Below are 25,157 nucleotides of genomic sequence, written 5' to 3' on the forward strand. Positions count from 1 at the left end.
ATAGCTCTAGATACAAAACTCTATACTGTACCTCTAAATCTAAATATGATAATACTGTTTTTACATTTATAACTTCTATAAAAGAAAAGAACTTAGGCTCAAATATCATATAAATCTAGGTTCAAATTGTGGCTTTGTCATTTATTTACGATGTGTTCTTGGTCATATTACTAGCCATTCCAACCTTCAGTTTCCTCTTCTGTCAATTACATGATGATACATGTGGTTACTGTGGAACATAGGAGATAATGTAAATAAAGCTCATAATACAGTGGCTGGCTCTCTAATTTTTGCTGTCATTATTATTGTTATAATCATTACCATCCTATTCTCAGCTGTTTTTAAGTGCTTAATATTTCATTGTTTCATAAGTTTAATAGAACTATACTGCTCATTCTTATTCAGAGCCACAGGGTCTAGAATTAGCTTTGGTTCCCTCGGAACTGTTGATTTATTCTGATCTTGTTGGAACACTGTTCTGTTTTAGAAAGTCTGAATCAGTCCACTTCTTTCCAGATGTTCTCTATCTTTTACTGTAAAGATATTTAGTATATTGTATTTATTACAAATTAATGCTCAGTGGGCTGTTGCTGAATGAATAATTCAGCATCTTGACCAAGGCTCTTTTAACTTTCTCTGAAATTACTGGCAATATAAGTGAATTCAGTTTTTGTCACAGTGGTAATTTTTGCTGTAACTCCAGATGATAGTATCTTTACTTTTCTTCGTTTTTCATTCATAGTATTAAAAGAAGTTTTGTTCTACAGGTTTTATTTAGTTCAAGATTGGACTAATTATTTTTGTAGCTAGAATTTCATGTTTGTAATTAGCTTAGTCATTTATACTAATTAATTAAAAATACTGTTCTTTTAAATAACTGATAATGTTCTAACTTGGGTGAGAAAATATATTTTTTTGATACTCGAATTCTGTTTATTTTCTGTTTGTATTTTAAGGAGATATTTTACCTTTAAAAATCAAGTCTTTTATTTATTTTTCTTTTAGCATACCTCCAGATAACCTCTCTATTCAAGAATTTCAAAGAAATGAAAGTATTGATGTTGAGGTGAGGAAGCTATTTAAAACATTTTCCTGTGACCATTTATGAAAACCAAATAGTAGAAATGTTGAAACTGTAAAATTGCTAAAAAAAAAAAAAAAAGTAAAGTGATAGGTTGAGCTTGAACCTAAAAGCATTAAAACACAAAGGTTAAAGTTTAATTTTTAAAGCACTGACATTTAAAAAATTAATTTCTTATATTTGTTAGCTTTGTGCTGTGTGCATGTTGTCCAGATACTTAGCTGTGTCCATTTAATAATTTTAAAAAACAGTTGGTTTAGTAAAATAAATCCATCAGTCAGTGAGCATGTATTTGAGAGCATACTTTATAGTTTGACAAATCAGATATTTGTATTTAAATTAATAAGTTGCTCAGATTTTTTATTTTTAACCAGATGTAGAAGCAAATAATGAATGTTTTTTTAAAGAATATATTTTGCTGATTATAACTGGAATTTAAAGAAGTAGTTTTTGGTTATGGATTTTTTTTGTTGGGGGAGGTTATTTTTTCCCTTTAAGTGGGATAAGGGAACTTTTAAATAAAGCAAATCAAATAAATTACATAGAAAGCATAGGCATCATATCAATATATAGATGCAAAATATTGCCTTTTGTCCCATTGCTATGTTAACTCTTGAAAACTCTCCTCAAACTTTTCTTCTTTCTCTTCAAAAGGCAAAATAACACATTGTATGTTAGAAATAAACTATTTAACAAAAATGAATATAACTTCTTAATGGCTTATTTTTATGGTTCTAAAAGGAGATTTAAATCATGTTCTTAACCCTGTTTTAGATACTTTATTCTAACATGGATACATTTCATATGCTGATTTTTTTCTCCAGAGCGCTCTTTGCATTTATCATGTTGCAGATCAAAATTTATTGAAGTTTTTGTGTAGTAAACAGTTTATAGTATTGACTATTTTGTAATAAAGTTATTTACTAAGACAGATGAGGGAAACAGACTTATTATCCTGCATATTAACATTAAAATGGTTGTATACTTCTATTAAGAAAGATTCTTTAACTGATTTTCTTTTAAAATAAAATTTAAATTTTACTCTAGAAATTATCATTTGAGTTAGTCTCTTTCAAGAAAAAAAAATACCTTTGAATTTGCATCTTTTGTTTTAGGTAGTTCAGCTTATCAGCACTGAGATTCTACCTTATGCCAATTTTATTCCTAAGGAATTTGTTGGTCAGATAATGACTATGCTTAATAAGGGATCAATACATTCTCAGTCATCTTCATTTACAGGTATGTTATTTCAATATTTATTTTTTTTAATGTTAATAAGTATTGAAGCACTTTTGAAGAAGCTGACTTCTACTAGAAATGTTTACTCCTACAATTGTGGTAAATGTAAACAGGAGAATGGTTAAGAATGTGATATAAAATATTAAGCTTTATGAGGGGAAACGTGGTAAATATTCTGTGATGAATTAAATTGCAAAGCACTTATGGAATCCACCTAAATCATTGCAGGCTGACATAAATCACCAGTTTTGTGAAGTCATGGATTATTGGGAGGTAATGAATGTGTATTCTGCCACTTAGTAGTTGGTTAAGTGTGTTTTTTTTTTGTTTGTTTGTTTGTTTTTTTTGCGGTACGCGGGCCTCTCACTGCTGTGGCCTCTCCCGTTGCGGAGCACAGGCTCCGGACGCGCAGGCCCAGCAGCCATGGCTCTCGTGCCCAGCCGCTCCGCGGCATGTGGGGTCTTCCCGGACCGGGACACGAATCCGTGTCCCCTGCGTCGGCAGGCGGACTCTCAACCACTGCGCCACCAGGGAAGCCCCCTAAGTGTCAGTTTTGTCATCTGTAAAATAAAGATATTAATACCAACCTCTCAGGACTATAATTGCAGAGCTAGTTCATTTTAAAAAAAAATCCTTAACATTTGTTAGAAATAAGATTTAGTGAATGACCACAATGTGCAGGGTATTATGCTAGAATATTAATCTCATCCCTCACAACATTTCTGTGAGGATAGGTTCTACTGTATTACAGAGGGGAAATGGGTTTAGAAAGGTTGAAAATAATTGCCCACAGTCTTAAGGCTGGAGACCAAAGTTCATCCTTAAAAAGAACCACATGCTTCTTTTGATGTACCATATTGGGAGATGAGATGTAAGTTGGTTTTTGCTATTATTTCTTTTTTTTAAACCTATGCTCAAGTGTTAAATGAATGTAATCGTGGCACCATAATGTGATTTTTTTGGTGAGATAATTAAAAAGTTCTAAATTTGTGCCATGCATATCCTTAGTCCCCAGAATTTACTGGAGCTGTGACTAAATTCTACTAAACTGTGGTAAACACTCTAAAGAGCATTTCTATGTACAGTTTGACCACTAGATACTGCTTACTTCACAAACTGGTTCTTTCTCCTAGCCCAGACAGTTTTTAAAATTAATCTGGTAAAGTACAGGTTTGAAAACATTAGCACCTCAGAGAAAAAATTTTGAAGTCCAATTATCTTAATTTAGTCAACTTTTTATTAAGAATATTTAAAAATTATAAATTTTTTATAAAATACATTTTAAGAACCATGTTTATAATTATATGTAAATATTCTAAGCTAAATAAGGATTACCAAGTTACCATGTATACTTTTCTAGCAGTTTTCTGATGATACCTCTTGCCATTTATAATATTAAATGTACCAAGATAAAGAAGGTACATGTATGTTCTTCCAGTGACTTGACCATTGGACACAAATTTCTCAGCTTTAACTTGGACTTTTCTTTAAACATATACATACAAAGTCTTTCCTGCTAATAAACAAGACCAGGCTATAAACACAGAGGTTCCAGTGATTATTTTTGGTCCCCTGCTCTTAAGTATGATTTGACAGCCACAGCTCACAGGCGTTTGAGGAAATCTTCCAACACAAAAGAGAAAGACCAAAACAAATGAAGAGAGGGTGAAAGAAACTGGTAGGAAAGAGATAAAATGCAGAGCTATAGAAAACATTTATTTAAAAAAATATATAATTAGGATGCTTAAGGAGGTAAAAGATTTTACATTCATGAAACAAGAAGAATGATATTAAAATGGAACAATCAGAACACGAAAGAGCTCAAAGAAGCTAAAAATATGATAGCTGAAATATGTTCAATGGAGGGTTGGAAGAAAACATTAAGAAAATATAACCCAGAAGTAGAGCAAAGACAAACAAGTGGACAGTATGAGAAGAAAGAAATAAAATGGATCCGAGGGATCTAACATCTGACAATAGGTCTTCCAGAAAGAGAGAATAGAGAAAAGCTAGGAGAGGAAATTATCAAAGAAACAAACTGAAGATACAAATCTGCAGATTAAAAGCAGTCTCTCAGTACCCAGAATAGTGAAAGAAAAAAGACTCACAATAAGACATGTCATCATGAAATACCAGAATAATAGAAATAAAGAGAAGATGCTAAAAGATTTCAAAAAGAAAAGAAAAAAGTTCAAACACAAAAGAGTTGTATCAAAAGGACATTGCAATTCTCAGCAACACTGCATGCTGAGAGACATTGAGGCTATGGTTTCATAGTCATAAATGGATAAGATTTTTAACATGGCGTTTTATACCTAGGCCCACCGTTGGCCAAGTGAAGAGTGTAGAATGGTAATGCTCAAATGTCAGTGTGCATTATCCTCTCCTGGAGTGAAGTCATTGCTGGACTGTAACCTCAGAGTTTCTGATTCAGTAGGTCTGGGGTGAGGCATGAGAATTTGCATTTCTAACAAGTTCTCTGGTGGTGCTGATGCTGCTAGGAACCACACTTAAACCACAGTAAAATGACATTTTCAGAAATGTAAGGTCTCAAAATTTTTACTTCCCATTCACTTTCTCAGGTACTACAGAATATGCCCTGTGAAAACAAAGGAGTAAATCAAAAAAAGGGAAAGCATGAGGTCTAGAAAGTAAGATATAACACAAGAGAGGAAAAAAACAACTCACAGGGTGAGGCCAAAGACTAGTTCCAGGATATAACTGGACAGTATGTCCAGAGAGCAACTAGTCCAGACTGGAGCAGAGGTCAGGGTCCAGGGAAGATGTTGCCAAGAGAAAAAAGGAAACAGACAGACAAACGGATTATTCCAAGTTTGACCATGTAGAAGATTGTTGAGAGGTACTCTAGTGCTGTAGAAGTGTATAAAAAGACCAAGACAAGAAAAATGTTGAAGTGATGAGAGTGGATAGTCTTACCTTGTTTTTTGACCTTGCAAGGAGGAAAACTGTTTCTGTGTGTGTGTGTGTGTTTGTGTGTGTGTGTGTGTGCATGTGTGTGTGTGTGTGTGTGTGTGTGTATGGTATAAGTTTTTCATAGATGCTCTTTATCAGTTAAGGAATTTCCTTCTATTCCTAGTTTGCTAAGAATTGTGTCATTAAGGTGTATTTATTTAACCTTGTATTAACCATCAAACATTGTTAACTCTACAGAAGCAGAGATTGATATTCGTTTGAGAGAAGAATTTTCTAAAATGTGTTTTGAAACACTGCTCCAGTTTTCCTTCAGCAATAAAGTCACAACACCTCAAGAAGGCTACATCTCACGGATGGCACTCTCAGTGCTTCTAAAGAGGTCTCAAGATGTACTACATCGTTATATAGAGGATGAAAGATTAAGTGGTAAATGCCCTCTTCCAAGGTATATGTATATATGTATTTTTTTAATTAAAGAAGGAAATACACTGTCATAGTTATTAATACTTTTAAAAAGCTCTGGAAATCAAGTGTTTTCATAAGTGATCTGAACTTAACCTGAGGCTGTTTATAATTTTATTTATCCCATACAGTGTAAATATTCATAAGTTTTGCTGCAGATATATTACTGTGTTTTATTATGGGGTGCTTTTTCATACTGCTCATGGAGGTTAAGTAATATATGGTATATATACCGAATTACTTTAATTCGAAAAAAATTGAATTCTAAAATATATCTTCTCAAGGATTTCTGGGTAAGGACTTGTGGATCTGTATGAACACATGATCGTGAATCTCTCTAGAGAGAAAATAATAGATAAATCATACTTTATGAACTTCCTAATTTGTTTTACAGTTATTTCTAGGTTTCTCTGTAAGTCATCTAGCCATATCTTAGATCTTCTTTTCATCTAATTTGCTTAATTAAGCCCTTGTACCTAAACTGATTTGCTTCTCATGTAGTCATGCCATGCCAGTTGAAGGGGATCTAGGTCTTTCTGCTAAGCCAAGGCTAATCAAAGTTGGGGTATATATCAGAATTCATCAAAAAATACAATCGTAAATTGCAGTTATGTTGCCAATCTATTTTTTTTTTGCGGTACGCGGGCCTCTCACTGTTGTGGCCTCTCCCGTTGCGGAGCACAGGCTCCGGATGCGTAGGCTCAGCGGCCATGGCTCTCGGGCCCAGCCGCTCCGCAGCATGTGGGATCTTCCCGGACCGGGGCACGAACCCGTGTCCCCTGCATCAGCAGGCGGACTCTCAACCACTGTGCCACCAGGGAAGCCCCTCCAATCTATTTTTTAATGTGTAAGTTAGAGGTTAAGGCAAAGCAAATGAAGCAAACAGAAAATAATATTGGAAGACAAAGTTATCAAAGAAGCAAACAGAAAATAATATTGGAAGACAAAGTTATTAAAGTCAGGAAAGAGTTAGGAAAATCATTCCAGGTCCCATCTCATAAGGCAGTAAATCAGTAACCCTAAGTCTTTGTTTACATTCTTACTTACTTAGAATAAATCTCCAGAGTTGGGATTGACCTGTCAAAAGATATAGACATTCTAAAAGGTTTTGATATATATTAAAAATTGCCTGTTAGAGACTTCTATCAGTTTATGTTCTCCCAGGAGTATATGACTGTCTTTTCCCTCAATTTTTAGCAGTTTAAAATTATTTGCCATTTTATCACTTATTTTTTCTTTTTAAAAATTTGATGAATGAAGAAATATCCACATAGTAGTTTGCTTTTTTTTAATTTTTCTTTTCTTTTTTTAATTACCAATGCTTATTTGCCATTTGTATTTCTACTTCTAGCATCCACTGTATTTTGAATTTCTAGAACATAAATTATACCTCCCTAGTAGATTTTATACAAAAACATTCCAAAGACATGTTAATAATTTGGTTATTGTCATGATTGAAAATTGATTTATTAAAATTGACCTCTGAAGCATACTTGGAAAAGCAGTAATGGAGTTGCCTTGATTGGAATATCTTTATTGGAGTATAAGATATTATTCGATTTCAGAAAGCAGCTTTCCTTCATTTTTTGTGTTTTAAGTGTTTATTGCTTTAAATTGAGTCTTATTTATAGCTGTTATATTGTATCATCCTGTGTTTGATGCAGTATTATTGCATTATTTTCTAAAAAGCTACACTGCAACACAATAAAATATTTGTATACTTACAAAGGGAGGCTTGAAATAGTACCCTGTCATAGTATTAGGAAAATCTTATCTGTTGAGTGATAACACAGATTCATACCAGGAGTAGGGTGTGGGGGAGGACTATAGAGCAGAAGAGATATATTTCTGCAAGGAGAAAGAAAGAAATCAAACTACTCTTGTTGGTCCTTTACTCCAAGTTTATTCTTCATTGCTAATGTCTCCAAACAGTGTCACCTTGGGGTTGATTTTGAGCATATTTCTTATTTGTTGTTTTAGAAAGTTAAATAAGTACTATGGTGATTTTAAAGATACTTTTCACAGCATGATAAAATATGTGAAGGGGGTAATAGTGATCTTTATTTCCCTTTAAGCTTTGGCAAATCTCTTTTAGTACTAATAAGTTAAAAAAAAAAAAAGAAAAACTGCTGTAGAAGTTTTAAAAGCACATCTTGTACAGTGTTTTAATTTGAAGTAGTTCTATGAAATACCTTACTAATAAATTTAGATTTGCATGAGTAGATTGCCTCCCCCATTTTAATGTTGATAACTTAGAATAACTATAAATCTTAATTGCACACTGAAGTACATGTTAATGAAATGATTTTCTTTTATAAGAATTTAAAACTAATATTAACTTTGCATTGTTTTGTGTTTAATGTTTTCCAAAGTATGTCTATTTGTATAACTTAGTACAAAACACACATGGCATATCTTGAAATCTTGATGGAAATAATTTCCCATCTTTTTTTTAGGCAACAAGTAACAGAAATCATATTTGTCTTAAAAGCAGTCAGTACTCTCATTGATTCACTTAAGAAAACTCAGCCTGAGAATGGTAAGTGCTTGGAAACTCAGTTATTCTAAATTTATAACATTTATGTTCTATTTGTGTTGTACTTTTATACTACTATTAAGTTAACTGAGTTTTAGGAACATAACAGCTATAAGACATTTTTCTCCAGGCCTTATGACAACAAAGCAGCAAGTCCATTAGGATGTCAATTAAGTAAAATTATTTTGTAATGTTTTCTTTATTTTAAGCAAATTTTGCTGACTTTTTTCCCCCCAGCTTTGAGATGTAGTTGACATACAACCGTGTATAAGTTGAAGGTATACAACTTGTTGATTTGATACCTTTTTATATTGCAATATGTTTACCATGGAAGTGTTAGCTAACACCTCCATCATGTCACACAATTACCATTCCTTGTCTGTGCTGAGAACATTTTAAGTTCTACTCTCTTAGCAACTTGCAAGTATATAACACAGTATTATTAACTGTAATCACCATGCTGTATACTAAATCCCTGGAATTTATTCATCTTATACCTGGAAGTTTGTACCCTTTGACCAACATCTACCCATTTCCCTGACCCTCCCAGAATTGGCAACCACCATTCTACCCTCTGTTTCTAGGAGTTCAGCTTTTTTAGATTCCACATATAAGCGATATCATAATATAGTATTTGTCTTTCTGTATGTGACATTTCACTTAACATAATGCCCTCAGGTCTATCCCATTGTCTCAAAAGGCAGGATTTTCCTCTTTCTCACGGGTGAATAATATTTTGTTTGTGTGTATATGTGTGTTTACAAATACACATAAATATGCATATACACATGTAGCACATCATTATCCATTCATCCATTGATGGACACTTAGGTTGTTTCTGTGTCTTGGCTATTGTGAGTAATGCTACAATGAACATTGGGGGTGCAGTTATCTCTTTGAGATCCTGTTTCCTTTTTCTTTGGACATATGCCTAGAAGTGGAGTTGCTGGATCATATGGTAGTTCTATTTTTAATTTTTTGAGGAAACTCTATACAGTTTTTCATGGTGGTTGTACTAAATTACATTCCCATGCACAGGGCACAAGGCTTCCCTTTTCTCCACATCCTTGCTAACACTTAATATTTCTTCTTTTTTTGATGACACCATTCAAACAGGTTTGAAGTGACACCTCCTTGTGGTTTATTATTATTTTATTTATCGAGGTATGATTGGTTTATAACATTATATGTTTCATGTGTACAACATTATATTTTTACTTGTGTATATACTACACTAGTGTGCTCACCACCAAAAGTTTAGTTTTTATCCATCACCGTACAGGTGTCCCCCTTTATCCATTTCACCCTCCCCCATCTCCCTTCCCTTCTGGTAACCACTACTCTGTTCTCTGTATCTATGTGTTTGTTTTTATTTGGTTTGGTTTGTTTATTATTTTTTTTAAAAAATATTCCACATATGAGTGAAATCATACAGTATTTGTCTTTCTCCATCTGACTTATTTTGCTTAGCATAATACCCTCAAGTTCCATCATGCTGTTGCAAATGGCAAGATTTCCTTCTTTTTTATGGCTGAGTAGTAGTATCCCATTGTATATATATGTATATATGTGTGTGTGTGTGTGTAGAGCATCGTCTTTAGCCATTAATCCATTGATGTTTCCATTTCTTGGCTATTGTAAATAATGCTGTGATGAACATGGGATGCATGTATCTTTTCAGATTAGTATTTTCATATTCTTCAGATAAATGCCCAGAAGTGTAATTGCTGGATCATATGGTAGTTCTCGTCTTAATTTTTTGAGGAACCTCCATACTGTTTTCCATAGTGGCTACACAAATTTACATTTTCACTGACATTGTATAAGGATTCCCTTTCCCCTCCACATCCTAACATTTGTTATTTTCTTGCCTTTTCAATAGTAGTCATTCTAATGGGCATGAGGTTATATTTCATTGTGGTTTTGATTTGCATCTCCCTAATGATTAGTCATGTTGAGAATCTTTTCATGTGCCTATGGCCATCTGTATGTCTTTTTTTTTTTTAATTTATTTATTTTTTGGCTGCATTGGGTCTTCGTTGCTGCACGCAGGCTTTCTCTAGTTGTGTTGAGCGGGGGCTGCTCTTCGTTGAGGTGCACAGGCTTCCACTGTGATGGCTTCTCTTGTTGCGGAGCACAGGCTCTCGGTACGCGGACTTCAGTAGTTGCAGCACTCAGGCTCAGTAGTTGTGGCGCACGTGCTTAGTTGCTCCACGGCCTGTGGGATCTTCCCGGACCAGGGCTTGAACCTGTGTCCCCTGCATTGGCAGGCGGATTCTTAACCACTGTACCACCAGGGAAGCCCCATCTATATGTCTTTTTTGGAAAAATGTCTATTCAGATCCTCTGCCCATTTTTTAATAGAGTTGTTTGTTTTTTTGTTGTTGAGTTGTATAAGTTCTTTATGTATTTTGGATATTAACCCCTTATCAGATATAATGATTTGCAAATATCTTCTTCCATTTGGTAGGTAATCTTTTCATTTTGTTGATAGTTTCCTTTACTGTGCAGAAGCTTTTTAGTTTGATACACTCTCATTTATTTATTTTTGCTTTTCTTACCCTTGCTTGGGGAGATATATCCAGAAAGATATTTCTAAGACCAGTGTGAATGAGTGTACTGCCTATGTTTTTGTCTAGGATTTTTATGGTTTCAGGTCTTACATTCAAGTCTTTAATCCATTTTGAGTTGATTTTTGTGTCTGGTGTAAGATAAGTAATATAGTGGTCTAGTTTTATTCTTTTGCGTCTGGCTGTCCAGTTCTCCCAATGCCTCTTATTGAAGACACTGTCCTTTCTCCACTGTATGTTCTTTGTTCTTTTGATGTAAATTAATTTTCCATATATGTGTGGGTTTATTTCTAGGCTCTCAACTGAATTCCATTGATCTGTGTGTCTGTTTTGCTGGCAATACCAGGATGTTTTGATTACTACAGTTTTGTAGTATAATTTGAAAACAGGGAGTGTGATACCTACAGCTTTGTTCTTTTTTTCTCAGGATTGCTTTGCTCTTCAGGGTCTTTTGTGGTTCCATATAAATTTTAGGATTTTTTTGTTCTATTTCTGTGAAAAATATCATTGGGATTTTGATAGGGATTACATTGACTCTGTAGGTTGCTTTAGGTAATATGGACATTTTAACAATTCTTCCAATCCATGAGTATGGAATATCTTTCTATTCCTTTGCATCTTCTTCAGTTTCTTTCACCAGTGTCTTATAGTTTTCAGTGTACAGGTTCTTTCACCTCCTTGGTTAAATTTGTTCCTAGGTATTTTATTCTTTTTGCTGCGATTGTAAATGAGACTGTTTTCCTGATTTCTCTTTCTGATAGTTTGTTGCTAGTGTACAGAATGCAACAGATTTGTGTATGTTGATTTCATACCCTGAAACTTTAATATATTCATTTATTATTCCTGACAGTGTTTTGGTGGAGTCTTTAGGATTTCTATATATAAAATCATGTCATCCAGAAATAGTGATAGTTTTATGTCTTCCTTTCCAATTTTGATGCCTTTTATTTCTTTCTCTTGCCTAATTGCTTTGGTTAGGACTTCCAATACCATGTTGAATAAGAGTGGTGAGAGTGGATATTCTTGTCCTTTTCCTGATATTAGAGAGATGGCTTTCAATTTTTCACCACTGTGTATGATGTTAGCTGTGGGTTTGTCATACAGCTTTTATTATTGTTGAGGTACAGTCTTCTATATCCAGTTTATTGAGAGTTTTTATTAGAAAAATAGGCTTTGAATCTTGTCAAATGCTTTTCCTGTATCTGTTGAGATGATCATAAGGTTTTTATCCATTTTGTTAATGTGGTGTATCGTGTTGATTAATTTGCAGTTGAAATTAATTTGTATCTCTGGAATAAATCCCGCTTAATGATTGTGTATGATCCTTTCAACGTATTGTTGAGTTCAGTTTGCTAATATTTTGTTGACAGTGTTTGCATTTATGTTCAACAGACATATTGGCTTGCAGTTTTCTTTTTTCTTTGTTGTCCTTATTTGATTTTGGCATCAGGGTAATGGCGGCCTTGTAAAATGAGTTAGGAAGCATTCCCTCCCCTTCTATTTTTTGGAAGAATTTAGGAAGCATTAGTATTAAATTTTCTTTGAATGTTTAGTAGAATTCACCTGTGAAGCCATCTGGTCCTGGATTTTTGTTTTTTTATGAGGTTTTTTATTACCGTTTCAGTCCCCTTGCTAGTGATCAGTCTATTCGGATTTCCTGTTTCTTCATGATTCAGTCTTGGAAGATTGTATGATTCTGAGAATTTATCCATTTCATCTACGTTGTCCATTTTGTTGGCATATAGCTGTTCATAGTATTCTCATAATGTTTTCTATTTTTGTGGTATCTGTTGTTATTTCTCTTTTTTTTTTTTTAATTTTTTTGGCCATGCTGCATGGTATGCGGGATCTTAGTTCCCCAACCAGGGATCAGGCTCATGCCCCCTGCAGTGGAAGCACAGAGTCTTAACCACTGGACCACCAGGGAAGTCCATCTCCTCTTTTGTTTTTGATTTTATTCATCTAAGCCTTCTCTTTTTTCCTCAGTGAGTCTAGCTAAAGGTTTCTCAGTTTTATTGCTCTTTTTTAAGAAGCAGCTCTTAGTTTTATTGATCTTTGCTATTGTCTTTTTAGTCTCTATTTCAGTTATTTCTGCTCTGCTGTTTATAATTTCCTTTCTTCCACTGACTTGGGGCTTCATTTGTCCTTTTCTAGTTCCTTTAGGTATAAGGTTAGATTTTTTGAGATTTTTGTTTCTTGAGGCAGGCCTGTATTGCTATAAACTTCCCCATAAATACCACTTTTGCTGCATCCCATAGATTTTGGAATGTTGTATTTTTGTTTCCATTTGTCTTCAGGTGTTTTTAAAATTTATCCTTTGCTTTCTTCATTGACCCAATAGTTGTTCAGTAGCATGTTTCTTTAGTTTCCACATATTTGTGATTTTTCCAGCTTTCTTTGTGTAGTTGATTTCTAGTGTCATACCATTTGTGATCAGAAAAGATGTTTGATATGGTTTCAGTCTTCTTAAATTTATTGAGACTTGTACCCCAACATATGGTCTGTCCTTAATAATGTTCCATGTGCACTTGAGAAGAATGTGTATTCTGGTGCATTTGGATGGCATGTTCTCTATAAATCTATCAAGCCCATCTGGTCTAATGTTTCATTGAAGGCCACTATTTATTTGTTGACTTTCGGTCTGAATGATCTATCCATTGCTGTAAGTGAGGTGTTAAAGTCACCTACTATTACTGTGTTGCTGTCAGTTTCTCCCTTTAGATGTATTAATAATTGCTTTATATATTTTGGTGCTTTTATGTTAGGTACATACATATTAACTGTTAGGTACATATATATTAACTGTTATGTCTTCCTGATGAATTTTCCCCTTTATCATTATATAGTATTCATCTTTGTCTCTTGTTACCTTTTTTGGCTTGAAGTGTATTTTGTCTGATATGAGTATGGGTACACCCACTTTCTTTTGGCTGTCATGTGCTTGAAGTATCATCTTCCATCCCTTCATTTTGAGCCTGTGTTTGTCTTCAGAGCTGACATGAGTCTCCTGGAGACAGCATGTACTTGGGCCTTATTTTTTAATCCATCCAACCAGTCTATGTCTTTTGATTGGTGAATTCAATCCATTTACATTTAGGGTGATTATTGATGGATGAGGACTGAGTACTGCCACTTTATCTTTTGTTTTCTGGTTGGTCTATATCTCCATTGTTTCTCTTTCCTTGTGTTTCTGCCAGTTTCATTTGTTGGGTTTTTTATGATGTTTTTATCAGTTTTCTCCTTTTTTATGTTTTGAATCTCTGCTCTAGATTTATATTTTGTGTTTACCTTGATGTTTATGACATGTCTCATAGATGAAATATTTCTTTTTCTGCTGATAGCATGTTATTTGCCTATACAGGTTCTGTCCTTTTCCTATTCCCCTTTTGTGTTTTTTGTTGTCTCAAATTATCCTTTTTTATGTTGTGATTTTGTTACTAAATTAAAATAGTTATAGTTATTTTTTACTGCTTTTTCTCCTTTAACCTTCATGCTATAATTATTTAAAACATTTTGTCTGTATTATCACCTTATTCAATGTTTTGTGTACTTTTACCTCTTTGTTTCAAGTAGAAGAGCTCCTTTCAACATTTCTTCTAAGGCAGGTCTTTGTTGATGAACTCCCTCAGCTTGTTTGTCTGGGAAAGGCTTTATTTCTCCTTCATATCTGAAGGATAACTTTGCTGGATAGAGTATGCTTGGCTGATAGTTTTTAATCTTTCAACATTTTGAGTATGTCATTCCATTCCCTCCTGGCCTATAGATTTTCTTATGAGAAATCTGCTGATAGCCTAATGAGTTACCTAATGGTAGGTTACCATTCTTTTTTCCCAGGATGCTTTTAAAATTCTTTCTTTGTCATTGATTTTTCACAGTTTTAATATGTCTTGGAGAAGGTCTTTTTGCATTGAGGTAATTAGCTGTTCTCTTAGATTCGTGGACTTGTATATCCAGTTCCTTCCCCAGGTTTAGGAAGGTTTCAGCTATTATTTCTTTAAATAAACCCTCTGTCCCCTTCTCCTGGGATACTCATTATTCTGATGTTGCTTTTCCTAATAGAGTTGGATAGTTCTTATAGAATTCCTTCATTTTTTTTAAATCTTAGCTCTCTTTCCTCTTCTACTTGTATTGATTTCTTGATTTCTATCTTTGAGCTAGCTAATTCTCTCTTCCATATGGTCTGCTCTATTTCCCATATGTTCTTATGCATTCTTCATCTCATTTATTGAGTTCTTTGGCTCCAGAATTTCTGTTTGGTTCCTTTTCAGTTTCAGTTTCTTTGGTAATGTATTCCTCTGCTCATTAATATTATTCCTAAGCTCATCGAACTACCTTTCTGAGTTTTCTTGTAGCTTGTTGAATTTCTTTAGAACAGCTATTTTGAATTCTGCCGGTTAGATTGCAGTATTGTTTAATTTTAAGTTTGGTTTCTGGAGAACTTTCGTTTTCTTTTGTGATACCATATTACTCTGGTTTTTCATGGTGCTTGATGAGTTGTTCCTCTCATATATTTGAAGTAACACACACCTCTTTTCTTTAGTAAGGCTTCTTTTTTATTTGACTCTAACAATTTAACAGGTTAGTAATTAGAGGCCTTTCTTTTGTTTTTCAGTAGGTGGCACTATAGTACAAGTTTTTGGTTTCTCTTACCTGAGTTGCCTATGGTTATATTTGAGAAATGGCACTTTCCATCCTCCACTGCCTCTGCTATAGGCGTTGTCTGGTGCCCTTGTTGTCACTGCTTATGCTTTCAGGGTTGCTGGCACCTTGCTGCTGCCAGTGTCGCTGTTGTTACTGGTGTCACTGCCTATGGCACTGAGATAGCAGGTGTGTCCACCATGTCTGGGATCTCCTGGATCCATGCTTCTGGGTCCAGTGCAGTGGGGACAGAGGGTGGTTGGGGTGAGGAGCTAAGGTCTTGGGTGCTTTTGCCACATCCAGGGTTATCAGTTTCATGGACGCTGCTGCTATGGGCAAAAGGGCCAGAGTCATATGTGCCTGCATGACTGGAGGGATAACGTTGCAGGCCCTGTTGTTGCCTAGTTCCCTGTAGCCTTAGCCACTGCTGTGGCTGAGAAGCTGGAGTCATGTGCATCACCTGCCCTGCTGCTACCAGGTTTTCTGAGGCTGCAGGCTTAGCTGCTGTGGCTGGGGATCTAGGACTGCAGGCACCACCTCCACTGTTTCCCTGGTCCTGCCTCCTCTGTGTGTTTCAGCCCATCCACTCTTTTTTTTGGCCACACTGCTTGTGGGATCTTAGTTCCCTGACTAGGGATTGAACCCAGGCCCTTGGCATTGAGAGTGCGGAGTCCTAACCACTGCACCACCAAGGAATTCCTAGTCCATCCACTCTTATGTATAGTTGTACAGATGTGTGGAATTCTCTGGAATCCTGGTGTATTGGGCAGAGACACTTTTATTGAGTTATGGATGTTTTACTAGTTATAGATTGAAGGGAAGAGACAAAGGGAGCTTCTCACACTGCTATGATCCTGACTTCACAGTCTGGCTGGATTTTTTTAAACTAAATTGGTCTGAATATAGATAATTTATATTATATATATATATATATATATTTTTTTTTTTTTTAGATGTTGGGGATAGGAGTTTATTAATTAATTTATTTAGTTTTGCTGTGTTGGGTCTTCGTTTCTGTGTGAGGGCTTTCTCTAGTTGTGGCAAGTGGGGGCCACTCTTCATTGCGGTGCACGGGCCTCTCACTATCGCGGCCTCCCTTGTTGTGGAGCACAGGCTCCAGACGCGCAGGCTCAGTAGTTGTGGCTCACGGGCCTAGTTGCTCCGCGGCATGTGGGATCCTCCCAGACCAGGGCTCGAACCCATGTCCCCTGCATTAGCAGGCAGATTCTCAACCACTGCGCCACCAGGGAAGCCCCGATATTTTATATATTTTTAATGTAGAACATGACTGACTTTTTGGGGTTGTAGGAGGCTTCTGCATTTGTAGTTATTTATCATATAGATATAAGAAACTTTGAATTATTTTTATAGCCTTTTCTCATTTGTTTCTTCTTTCTGTCACTCATTTCTATCCAATCCATTTTTACATTAATGCCAGAAATGATTTTTCCAAAAGTGTACCTTTGGTCATTCATTTTTCCATCCTTCTGAAACAAAACAAAATAATCTTTTTCATTAACCATAACCTACCAAATACAAAGAGTACTACTGTCTGACTCCATTCTATTCATGCTTTATTTCCCACTAGACTTCATATATCCTACTCTCTCACCAAACTAAAATTCTTAGTCTATCCAAGTATTCCTAGTCCTTTGCTCATTCCATTCTCCTGCCCATATCCACCCTGTTCAGATATCACACCACTTTTAAGCCTTGTTTTTATTCCTTAAAGGTGAGCAATTTCTTTTTTTGGCGAACTTGTAGCTCTTTTATGTGTGCCTTTGTCTTAAAGCACTCTGTTTGTATTATAGTTATGCATGTACATGACTCATGCCTCTTAAAGTGTAAACTTCTTGACAGGCTATTTGAACCGTGTTTTATCCTATTTTGAATCCTTTACAAGACTGCTGCTCAAAGTGTGTGTGTGTGTGTTTTTTTTTTGGACCAGCTACTGGTCCAGGACAAGATAAAGAGCTGGCATCAGAATATAAGTCAATTGTGTCACTGAGAACACTGGTTCAGCTGACTTTTTATATAAGACTTTGTTATAGAAGGAAGTGTGTTTACTTACATTCAGGCACAAGCACCTTAGCAGACTGGCGCTTTAAGCAGCATTTGCGGAGCACAGGCTCTGGACACGCAGGCTCAGCGGCCATGGCTCACGGGCCTAGCCGCTCCGCAGCATGTGGGATCTTCCTGGACTGGGGCACGAACCCGCGTCCCCTGCATCGGCAGGCAGGCTCAACCACTGCGCCACCAGGGAAGCCCAGCATTACTTTTAATAACCAAGAAAAAAGTAGGTTCCTAATAAATGCCTAATAAGTGAGTCCCAGCATATTTGTTCCTGTCAGTTGTTACACAATTAAATACATATTTTTCTGTTTTCAAAATTCACTGACTGTTACTTTGGCCTAGAAAGCGTGAGTATTATACTGGATATTAAGAGGCAGTAGACTTGTGTATATTCAACCCAAAAGAAGGGGTAGAATTTCTAAGAAAAATTCTGGAACAGTGTCCTTAATTTATCCCATCAAGTTCAAATTTGAGTTATCTTAATAAAATGTTCTGGTTGAATTTTCAGAGAGGGAGACCATGCATTGATTTCCTGGAGACCAGTAAAATCTTTATTAGATCACAGGATAGAATTTGATTCTTAGAAATATGTTATACTTAAGAAATAAACAGGAACTTCTCTATTTTTCATGTTATTGCTATAGATGTATTAAATACAGCATATGTATTTCAGTGCATAGTACTTGCATTATTTTTTATTTATTTTTTTTATGATCTTTAGATAGCTGTCAAGAATGTAACCAGAATTTGTATAAAGGAAGAAAAGGGAAGGAAAACTTAGTAACCTGCTTTTTACAAAGTCAGTGGGCCATGGGTAGGGCAGCCTAGTAATGATAGATGATCTAACTAAATTAATGTTAAAAATTGTTTGAGTTTGAATTATACCTTTGGGCATATTAAGTGAAGATTTAAATTAAATGTAACCATAAATGATGATGATGATATAGTAACATATTAAAATGGTATGATAAGCTTCATTAAGAAACAAAAGAAGAAGACAACTTAGAGAAGTCCAGGCCTTCCCAGCAGAAATATGTTGGACATGCAAGTAGTCAGTCCAAAATTAATTCTAGGGGAAGGCTACAAGGTTTGGAACCAGTGTTCACCCAACATTTGTTTAGAACATTTGTTATTTGTTTTAGGGTTTTCTAGTGGGAGAGGAGGCATTTGTTGGACTTATTTATCACCTTACTTGATCTTTAATTAAAAATTTGAATAGGTAGTAAACATATACATGGTTCAGAAATTCAAAAATATTGAAAAATGTACAGGGAACATGTCTTTCCCCTGTTCTGTATCTGCCCAGCTCTTACATTACCGTAGTCAACCATTTTTATTAGTTTGTGGATCCTTCCATAAGTTTATTATGTAAATACAAAATACATATGTAGTCGGCCCTTGAACAATGCAGGAGTTAGGGGTGCTGACCTTCCAAGCAGTTAGATGGTTCTTCTGTATCCGGGGTTCTACATCCTTGGATTCAGCCAGCTGGGGATTGTGTAGCACTATAGTATTTACTGTGTATAAGCAGATCCACACAGTTCAGACCTGTGTTGTTCAAAAGTCAACTGTGCTCCAGTATACCCCCAGTTTTCAACACGAATTAATATGCATAATAGCCCCAGGTTTTACCTACTGTTCGGAACACTCTTCATATTTTCCACTTCATTAAATATCATGGAGATTCTTCCATATCAATACATACAGCTTTTTCATTGTTTTTCATAGTTAAATCCAAAGTGCCCATGAAGATCTATGGTTAGTTTTTTAAAACATTTTAATTTAAGAAATTTGAGTAGCTTCCCCTGTATTTAAGGTGTTATCTTAAATAATTTATTTTTGTATTTTCCTATAATAAACCAAGAATAAGTTTGGTCAGTTGACTATCTGGGCCAATCTAGATAGCTTTCAATCTATGCAGTCTTTTTTTTTTCCCCCAAATTCTTTTATTGCAGTAAAATACATGTAACAAAACTTACTATGGTAACCATTTTTTCAGTGACATTAAATACATTCACAGTGTTGGCAACCATCACCACCAGCCATGTCCATAACTCTTTTCATTTTATAACTGAAACTCTGTACTTGTTAAACAATAACTCTCCATTCCCCACTTCTCCTAGCCCCTGGTAATCACCATTCTACTTTTCTTTTTTTTTTTGCGGTATTTGGGCCTCTCACTGTTGTGGCCTCTCCCATTGTGGAGCACAGGCTCCGGACGCGCAGGCTCAGCGGCCATGGCTCATGGGCCCAGCCGCTCCGTGGCATGTGGGATCTTCCCGGACCGGGGCACGAACCCGCGTCCGCTGCATCGGCAGGCGGACTCTCAACCACTGCACCACCAGGGAAGCCCACCATTCTACTTTTTCTCTCTATGATCTTGACTACTCTAAGTACCTCATATAAGTTGAAACATACAGTATTTGCCTTTTTGTGACTGGCTTATTTCACTTAGCTAATGTTGTTAAGGTTCATCCATATTTTAGTATGTTGCAGTTTTCCTTCTTTTTTGAGGCCAAATAATATTCCATTGTGTGTGTGTATATCTATATATCCATTTATCCGTTGGTGGACACTTGGGTTACTTCCATGGTGTTAGCTGTTGTGAATAATGCTGCTATGAACATGTGTGTACAGATATCTCTTTGAGATCCTGCTTTTAATTCTTTTGGGTATATACCAGAAGTGGAATTGCTGGGTCATATGGTAAATTCTATTTTTTATTTTTTGAGGAATCACCATACTGTTTCCCACAGTGGCTGTACCATTTTACATTCCCCCCAACAGTGAACAAGGGTTCTGTCTTCTTTACAGCCTCACCTACATTTGTTTTCTGTTTGTTTGTTGTTTTATAGTAGCTATTCTATTAAGCATGAGGTGGTATCTCGTTGTTGTTTTGATTTGCATTTTCCTAATGGTTAATGGTGTTGAGCATCTTTTCATGTGCTTTATCGACCATTTGTATATCTTCTTTGGAGAAATGTCTATTCAAGTCCTTTGCCCATTTTTGAATTATTTGTTTTTTCTTTTGTTCTTGAAGCCTCTTTGCACCTCTGTGATCAGCAATTAGAGCACAGACCCCTGATATTTGGAGTATAGAGTCCTGTTTTCCCACCCTGGCCTCCCACAAGCTGCGTGCAAGCTGCTCCAGGAACACCTGCACAACTGCTTACCACATGGCTAGGAATAGAGGATGGGTAGCTGCTACTGTGCTAAGGGCTTAGATTGACGAAACTTAACTGCAATATACTATCCAGGTCTTCCTCTGGAAGTTGCAAGCCTTCAGTAGACTCCAGAGTTCCAAGATAGTTGCATCAAATCCTGCCAGTTCAGTTGTTGTCTAGGTGGACAGACAGATTCCTGGTACTTACTACTTTGCCATTTCCCAGAATTCTCTCTATGTAATCTTTTGTTAAATGATTAGTGGAAAGCTTTATAGACAACAGCTGGAGCAGACTGTTTAAACTACTTAGGCCATTGGTTTTTTTAATGTTTCTTTTTTGTTGTTGCTATTAAGCAGCAAAATTCTTTTTACAAATGAAATCTGATGTGGATTTCCAACATACAAAACAGCTAAAAGCAGAGCAGCTCTGGCCTGACATTCCCTCCCTCACCAATACCCGTCAGCTCCACACCCCTTTTCTTCTTCCCACCTCCACTCTGAGGAAGCCCTTGTTGAGGTGGCGAAGAGATTAAATGAGCAGGTTAGCATTTCCCAAGATATGTACTAAGGAATGAATATTAATGATGAGGGATGTCAGTAGATATTGAATGGGGAAAAATTCCATAATCAAATTAATTTTGGAAACCTTGGATTGGATAAGAGTTAAACCTATTCTTTAACTATGAACCTGTGTGAATTATGAATCCCCCAAAAGGAAGTTTATATGTACAACATTTGCCAAACTTATTTGACCATCAGTTTTTTTAAAGAAGTAACTTGAAGAACACTAGTTTGAGAACCTCATTTCTTTATTCTATAGTGAAAGTCAAGATATGAGAAATTATTTGACTTGTTCAGGGACACCCAGCACTAACTTATTTCAGAAAGGTTTTTAGACACTTAGTTGACACTCAGTAAATTGGAGTGAAAAACGGAACCAAGGCTCGTTATGCGTAGTATAGTGTTCTTTCTTTTATACTACACTGCCTCAGCAATTTGAGATTTGTTCTGCCAAGTGCCATATACATATACTTTCTAAGAAAACTCTGTCATCAGGTTTTATCGTGTATTGCACTCTCAACAATACGCACAGTACTTATAGGAAAATAGAAATGTAATATGTGATCTCAGAGTATAAGGAAATCACAAGGTAATTGTGATACAACACTTTTTTTTTTTTTGCTGTACGCGGGCCTGTCACTGTTGTGGCCTCTCCCGTTGTGAAGCACAGGCTCCGGACGCACAGGCTCAGCGGCCATGGCTCACGGGCCCAGCCGCTCCATGGCATGTGGGATCTTCCCGGACCGGGGCACGAACCCGTGTCCCCTGCATCGGCAGGCGGACTCTCAACCACTGCGCCACCAGGGAAGCCCGATACAACACTTTTGTCCATTCACCAAATAACATTTAACTGTACTAGCTGTCCATAATAGTGATGAGGAAGGCAGAAATGTCCCTCCCCACTACAGCTTAAACCTAGTCAGATACATTAAAGATTAGCAAACAGTGTAAGAGAAGAATGGATCTATGTGTGGTCATTTGAAGTTAAAATCAATATTGAGGACATTATTAGGAAAATTATTTAAGATATATGTATATTTTTAGCATATAACTGCATAAAAAGTTGAATTGTTTTCTAATTGTTCTTGAAAAGTACACTTTCTTCTCTGGCTATTATACTGAAAATGACAAAGGTTTGAATTATTCTGAGTTGTTTTGTTAGCTTCCAAGACCTTCACATATTGAAGTATCATTTTAAATGTACTTTGTCAAATTTGGTGGTATTGATGATTCTGCACACTGATCATGTATTTTTCACTCATACCTTATTAAATATTGCAGGAAGTCTTCCAAAGTTTAAAGAAAGAAAAGGTACAGGCTTGAGGAATTTCCATATTTTGGATTTTTTTTTTTGCATTGTGTTTAAAGGATTGTGTTTATGTTAACTGGATAATCTGCCATTTCAATCCACTCTTTTTTGAGGTTTTATACTTTTTGCATTACAGTTGATGGAAATACCTGGGCACAAGTAATTGCCTTATACCCAACTTTAGTAGAATGCATCACCTGCTCATCTTCAGAAGTCTGCTCTGCACTTAAAGAGGCACTAGTTCCTTTTAAGGATTTCATGCAACCACCAGCATCCAAAGTTCAAAATGGAGAATCTTGACCAGCTACAATAAATTTTAAGAAGAATGATATACAAAAATGTTTGCTCCTCAGTGAATTTTCTGTGAGAAGGACGTTTCTTACTACAAATAATTATTGGCAGCTGTTGTTAGCCTCCTTTAAATTGTACTTACCTGAGTTAAGTAATTCATATTACAAGCTTACATGTCAACAAAGGTTCCTGAATGAGTAGCAGTGCAAGCCTTTAATAAATTAAACTGATGGGAGCGATAGTTAATACTACAACATACCTGCTACCATATCTTCAGTTGGTGATTTAAAAGTAAGCTTATGTACAGTTTGTGGTGTATGTGTTAATGATGTACTTTTTAAAAAGAAAGAAAAGATATTTCATTTTGTCAGGTTTATTAGGCTGGTGTTTTTGCACCCTTTTTCTAGTACAAAATTGTACTAAAATTTTATGCAAGATGGTACTGTAACATTCCATATTGTCTATAACCAGCCTTTGTAAACAAAGGGAACTGATATACTTGTGTGTATAATAAATGGTACAGTTCTGTATAAAATAGTTGCATTTATTATTTAAATTTTTAAAATATTGATAATGTTAAATGCTTGAAACTGTATTTATTATTAATACAAAATTGTTTGCTTACATTTTTACTTATAATTTGCCTTCTTAAGTGGCAGATATGCTTATCGTATGATCATGCAGTTAGCTTAATGCTTATTTTAAATGTATTTACTAGTGACTATTAAACATCTGACCAGAAAGGTCATGAGAACACAACAGCAGATACTTTATGATTTGCTGATATTGCAACTTTGAAGTATAGGTTATTATTAAAACTTAATATATTGAGATAAATTGTAGCACTATGGCTCCATCATACCTCATTTCTTTAAATATCTTTCCCAGATTTCACTTAAGTCTGTCTCTTTTTATATTTGCTGTCTGGATTTTAAAGACTATTTTATATTTCTACTGATCTTTTTTTTTTCCCCCACTGACTAACAACGTTGATCACTGTCTTTGAAATATGACCCAGGCAAGATAATCTTAGATTTCCTAAAATTTTGCAGTGAGGTTTTGCTCATTTGAGTGCTTCATTTTGTAACATATTCTCAAGAAGCAAATAACTGTGCTAACCCACAAATATAAAATATGTGTGTATTCTAAAACAATGAGAAGTGTATTTTTAGAGATGTGAAGCATTTAGAAGTACAGTAAACTTTCTGTCATGGAGTAAAATGCTAATTTTGTTTCACTTTCCTATCTTAGTGAAGAAGAAGAGTGCTCTTGAATACACTAATTATTTCTTAAAAAACTGACTGGCCTAGCTCACTGTATTTTTTCTTTAATGGATTATGATATTATATTTTTCTTAGTTAAATTTTCATAATTATTTATGTGAAGACTCAAAGATGTTTAAAAATGATTATTCGTAAGAAATTACGATGGTCTTAGTATTATTTTAGTGTTCTGGAAGGCCTTTAATTTTAATAGAATTTATAAATTTCAGCCTCTCTAGAATAAGTATAAAACTACAAGAGGATATTAAAATTGAGTAATGAATTAGATACAATGTTGAGGCTGTTGTAATTGTGTATTTATTTAATTTGCACTAGTATCTGTAAACATGTGATAAGATCTTTTTTTTCCGAGGGGATGTTATTTTTCTTAACACTAATTAATGAATTTCTATTTTATAATTTCACCTAAAATTAAGGTAAAATATGGCATTTCCTAGTTTCTATCTTCAGCATTTCCTTAAAGAAAGTTGTGAAAAAAAAAATTCAATCTGTGTATTTAGTTTATTTTCTGTATTTGGATATGTTAAACTGGGAATTAGAAAAATCTGCATATCACTGATAAAGTGTTGAAATTGAATAAGAAGGGTAGTGTTCCAATTCAGTAACACGTTAAAAATATTGCCATGAATTTACATGAAGTAAAAATATGTCTGTTCTTGAGAAATAACAGATCAATTGCAATCAGAATAATTATTCTCCAGTGAAAGTTAGATGTGAGTCAAGGGTATGCAGCATATACTTATATAAACTGAGTAGTTTTAGCTAACATTGTATTAGTTTTCAATACTAGGACCATGCCCTACAGAAAAAAAAAAGGCATAAATATAGTGAATTTGTAAATACCATATAGTATGGTAATCATCCCAGTCTTAGTGACAAGCAAAGTGGGCTGCCCACTTCGTGGTATAATTTGACAGGTTTTTCCTCCCAGAATAAATATCTCCTGCCGCCCCCAAGAATCACTACTAACAATTCATCCCCTTGAGTCAAGGCTGCATTTTCTAAAATATCCTGATC

The 25,157-nt window shown here is 35.3% G+C and overlaps 1 protein-coding gene across 2 annotated transcripts in view; it reads left to right on the forward strand.

Annotated features, from left to right (window-relative positions):
• The window catches only part of MON2 (MON2 homolog, regulator of endosome-to-Golgi trafficking), a 123,927-nt gene extending 99,192 nt beyond the window's left edge, over window positions 1-24,735 (forward strand). For both annotated transcript variants that reach the window (XM_029205050.1, XM_029205051.1), the window contains 5 exons: window positions 1,006-1,066; window positions 2,197-2,320; window positions 5,492-5,699; window positions 8,173-8,255; window positions 22,703-24,735. In XM_029205050.1, coding sequence (XP_029060883.1) covers window positions 1,006-1,066; window positions 2,197-2,320; window positions 5,492-5,699; window positions 8,173-8,255; window positions 22,703-22,866 — 640 coding nt within the window. In that variant the 3' untranslated portion in view covers window positions 22,867-24,735. The remainder of the gene's footprint in view (window positions 1-1,005; window positions 1,067-2,196; window positions 2,321-5,491; window positions 5,700-8,172; window positions 8,256-22,702) is intronic.
• Window positions 24,736-25,157: the final 422 nt, after the last annotated feature.

This window comes from Monodon monoceros, unplaced genomic scaffold, assembly GCF_005190385.1.
Source record: "Monodon monoceros isolate NGI ecotype Baffin Bay Population unplaced genomic scaffold, NGI_Narwhal_1 Super_Scaffold_6, whole genome shotgun sequence".
In the NCBI taxonomy this organism is placed as follows: Eukaryota; Metazoa; Chordata; class Mammalia; order Artiodactyla; family Monodontidae; genus Monodon; species Monodon monoceros.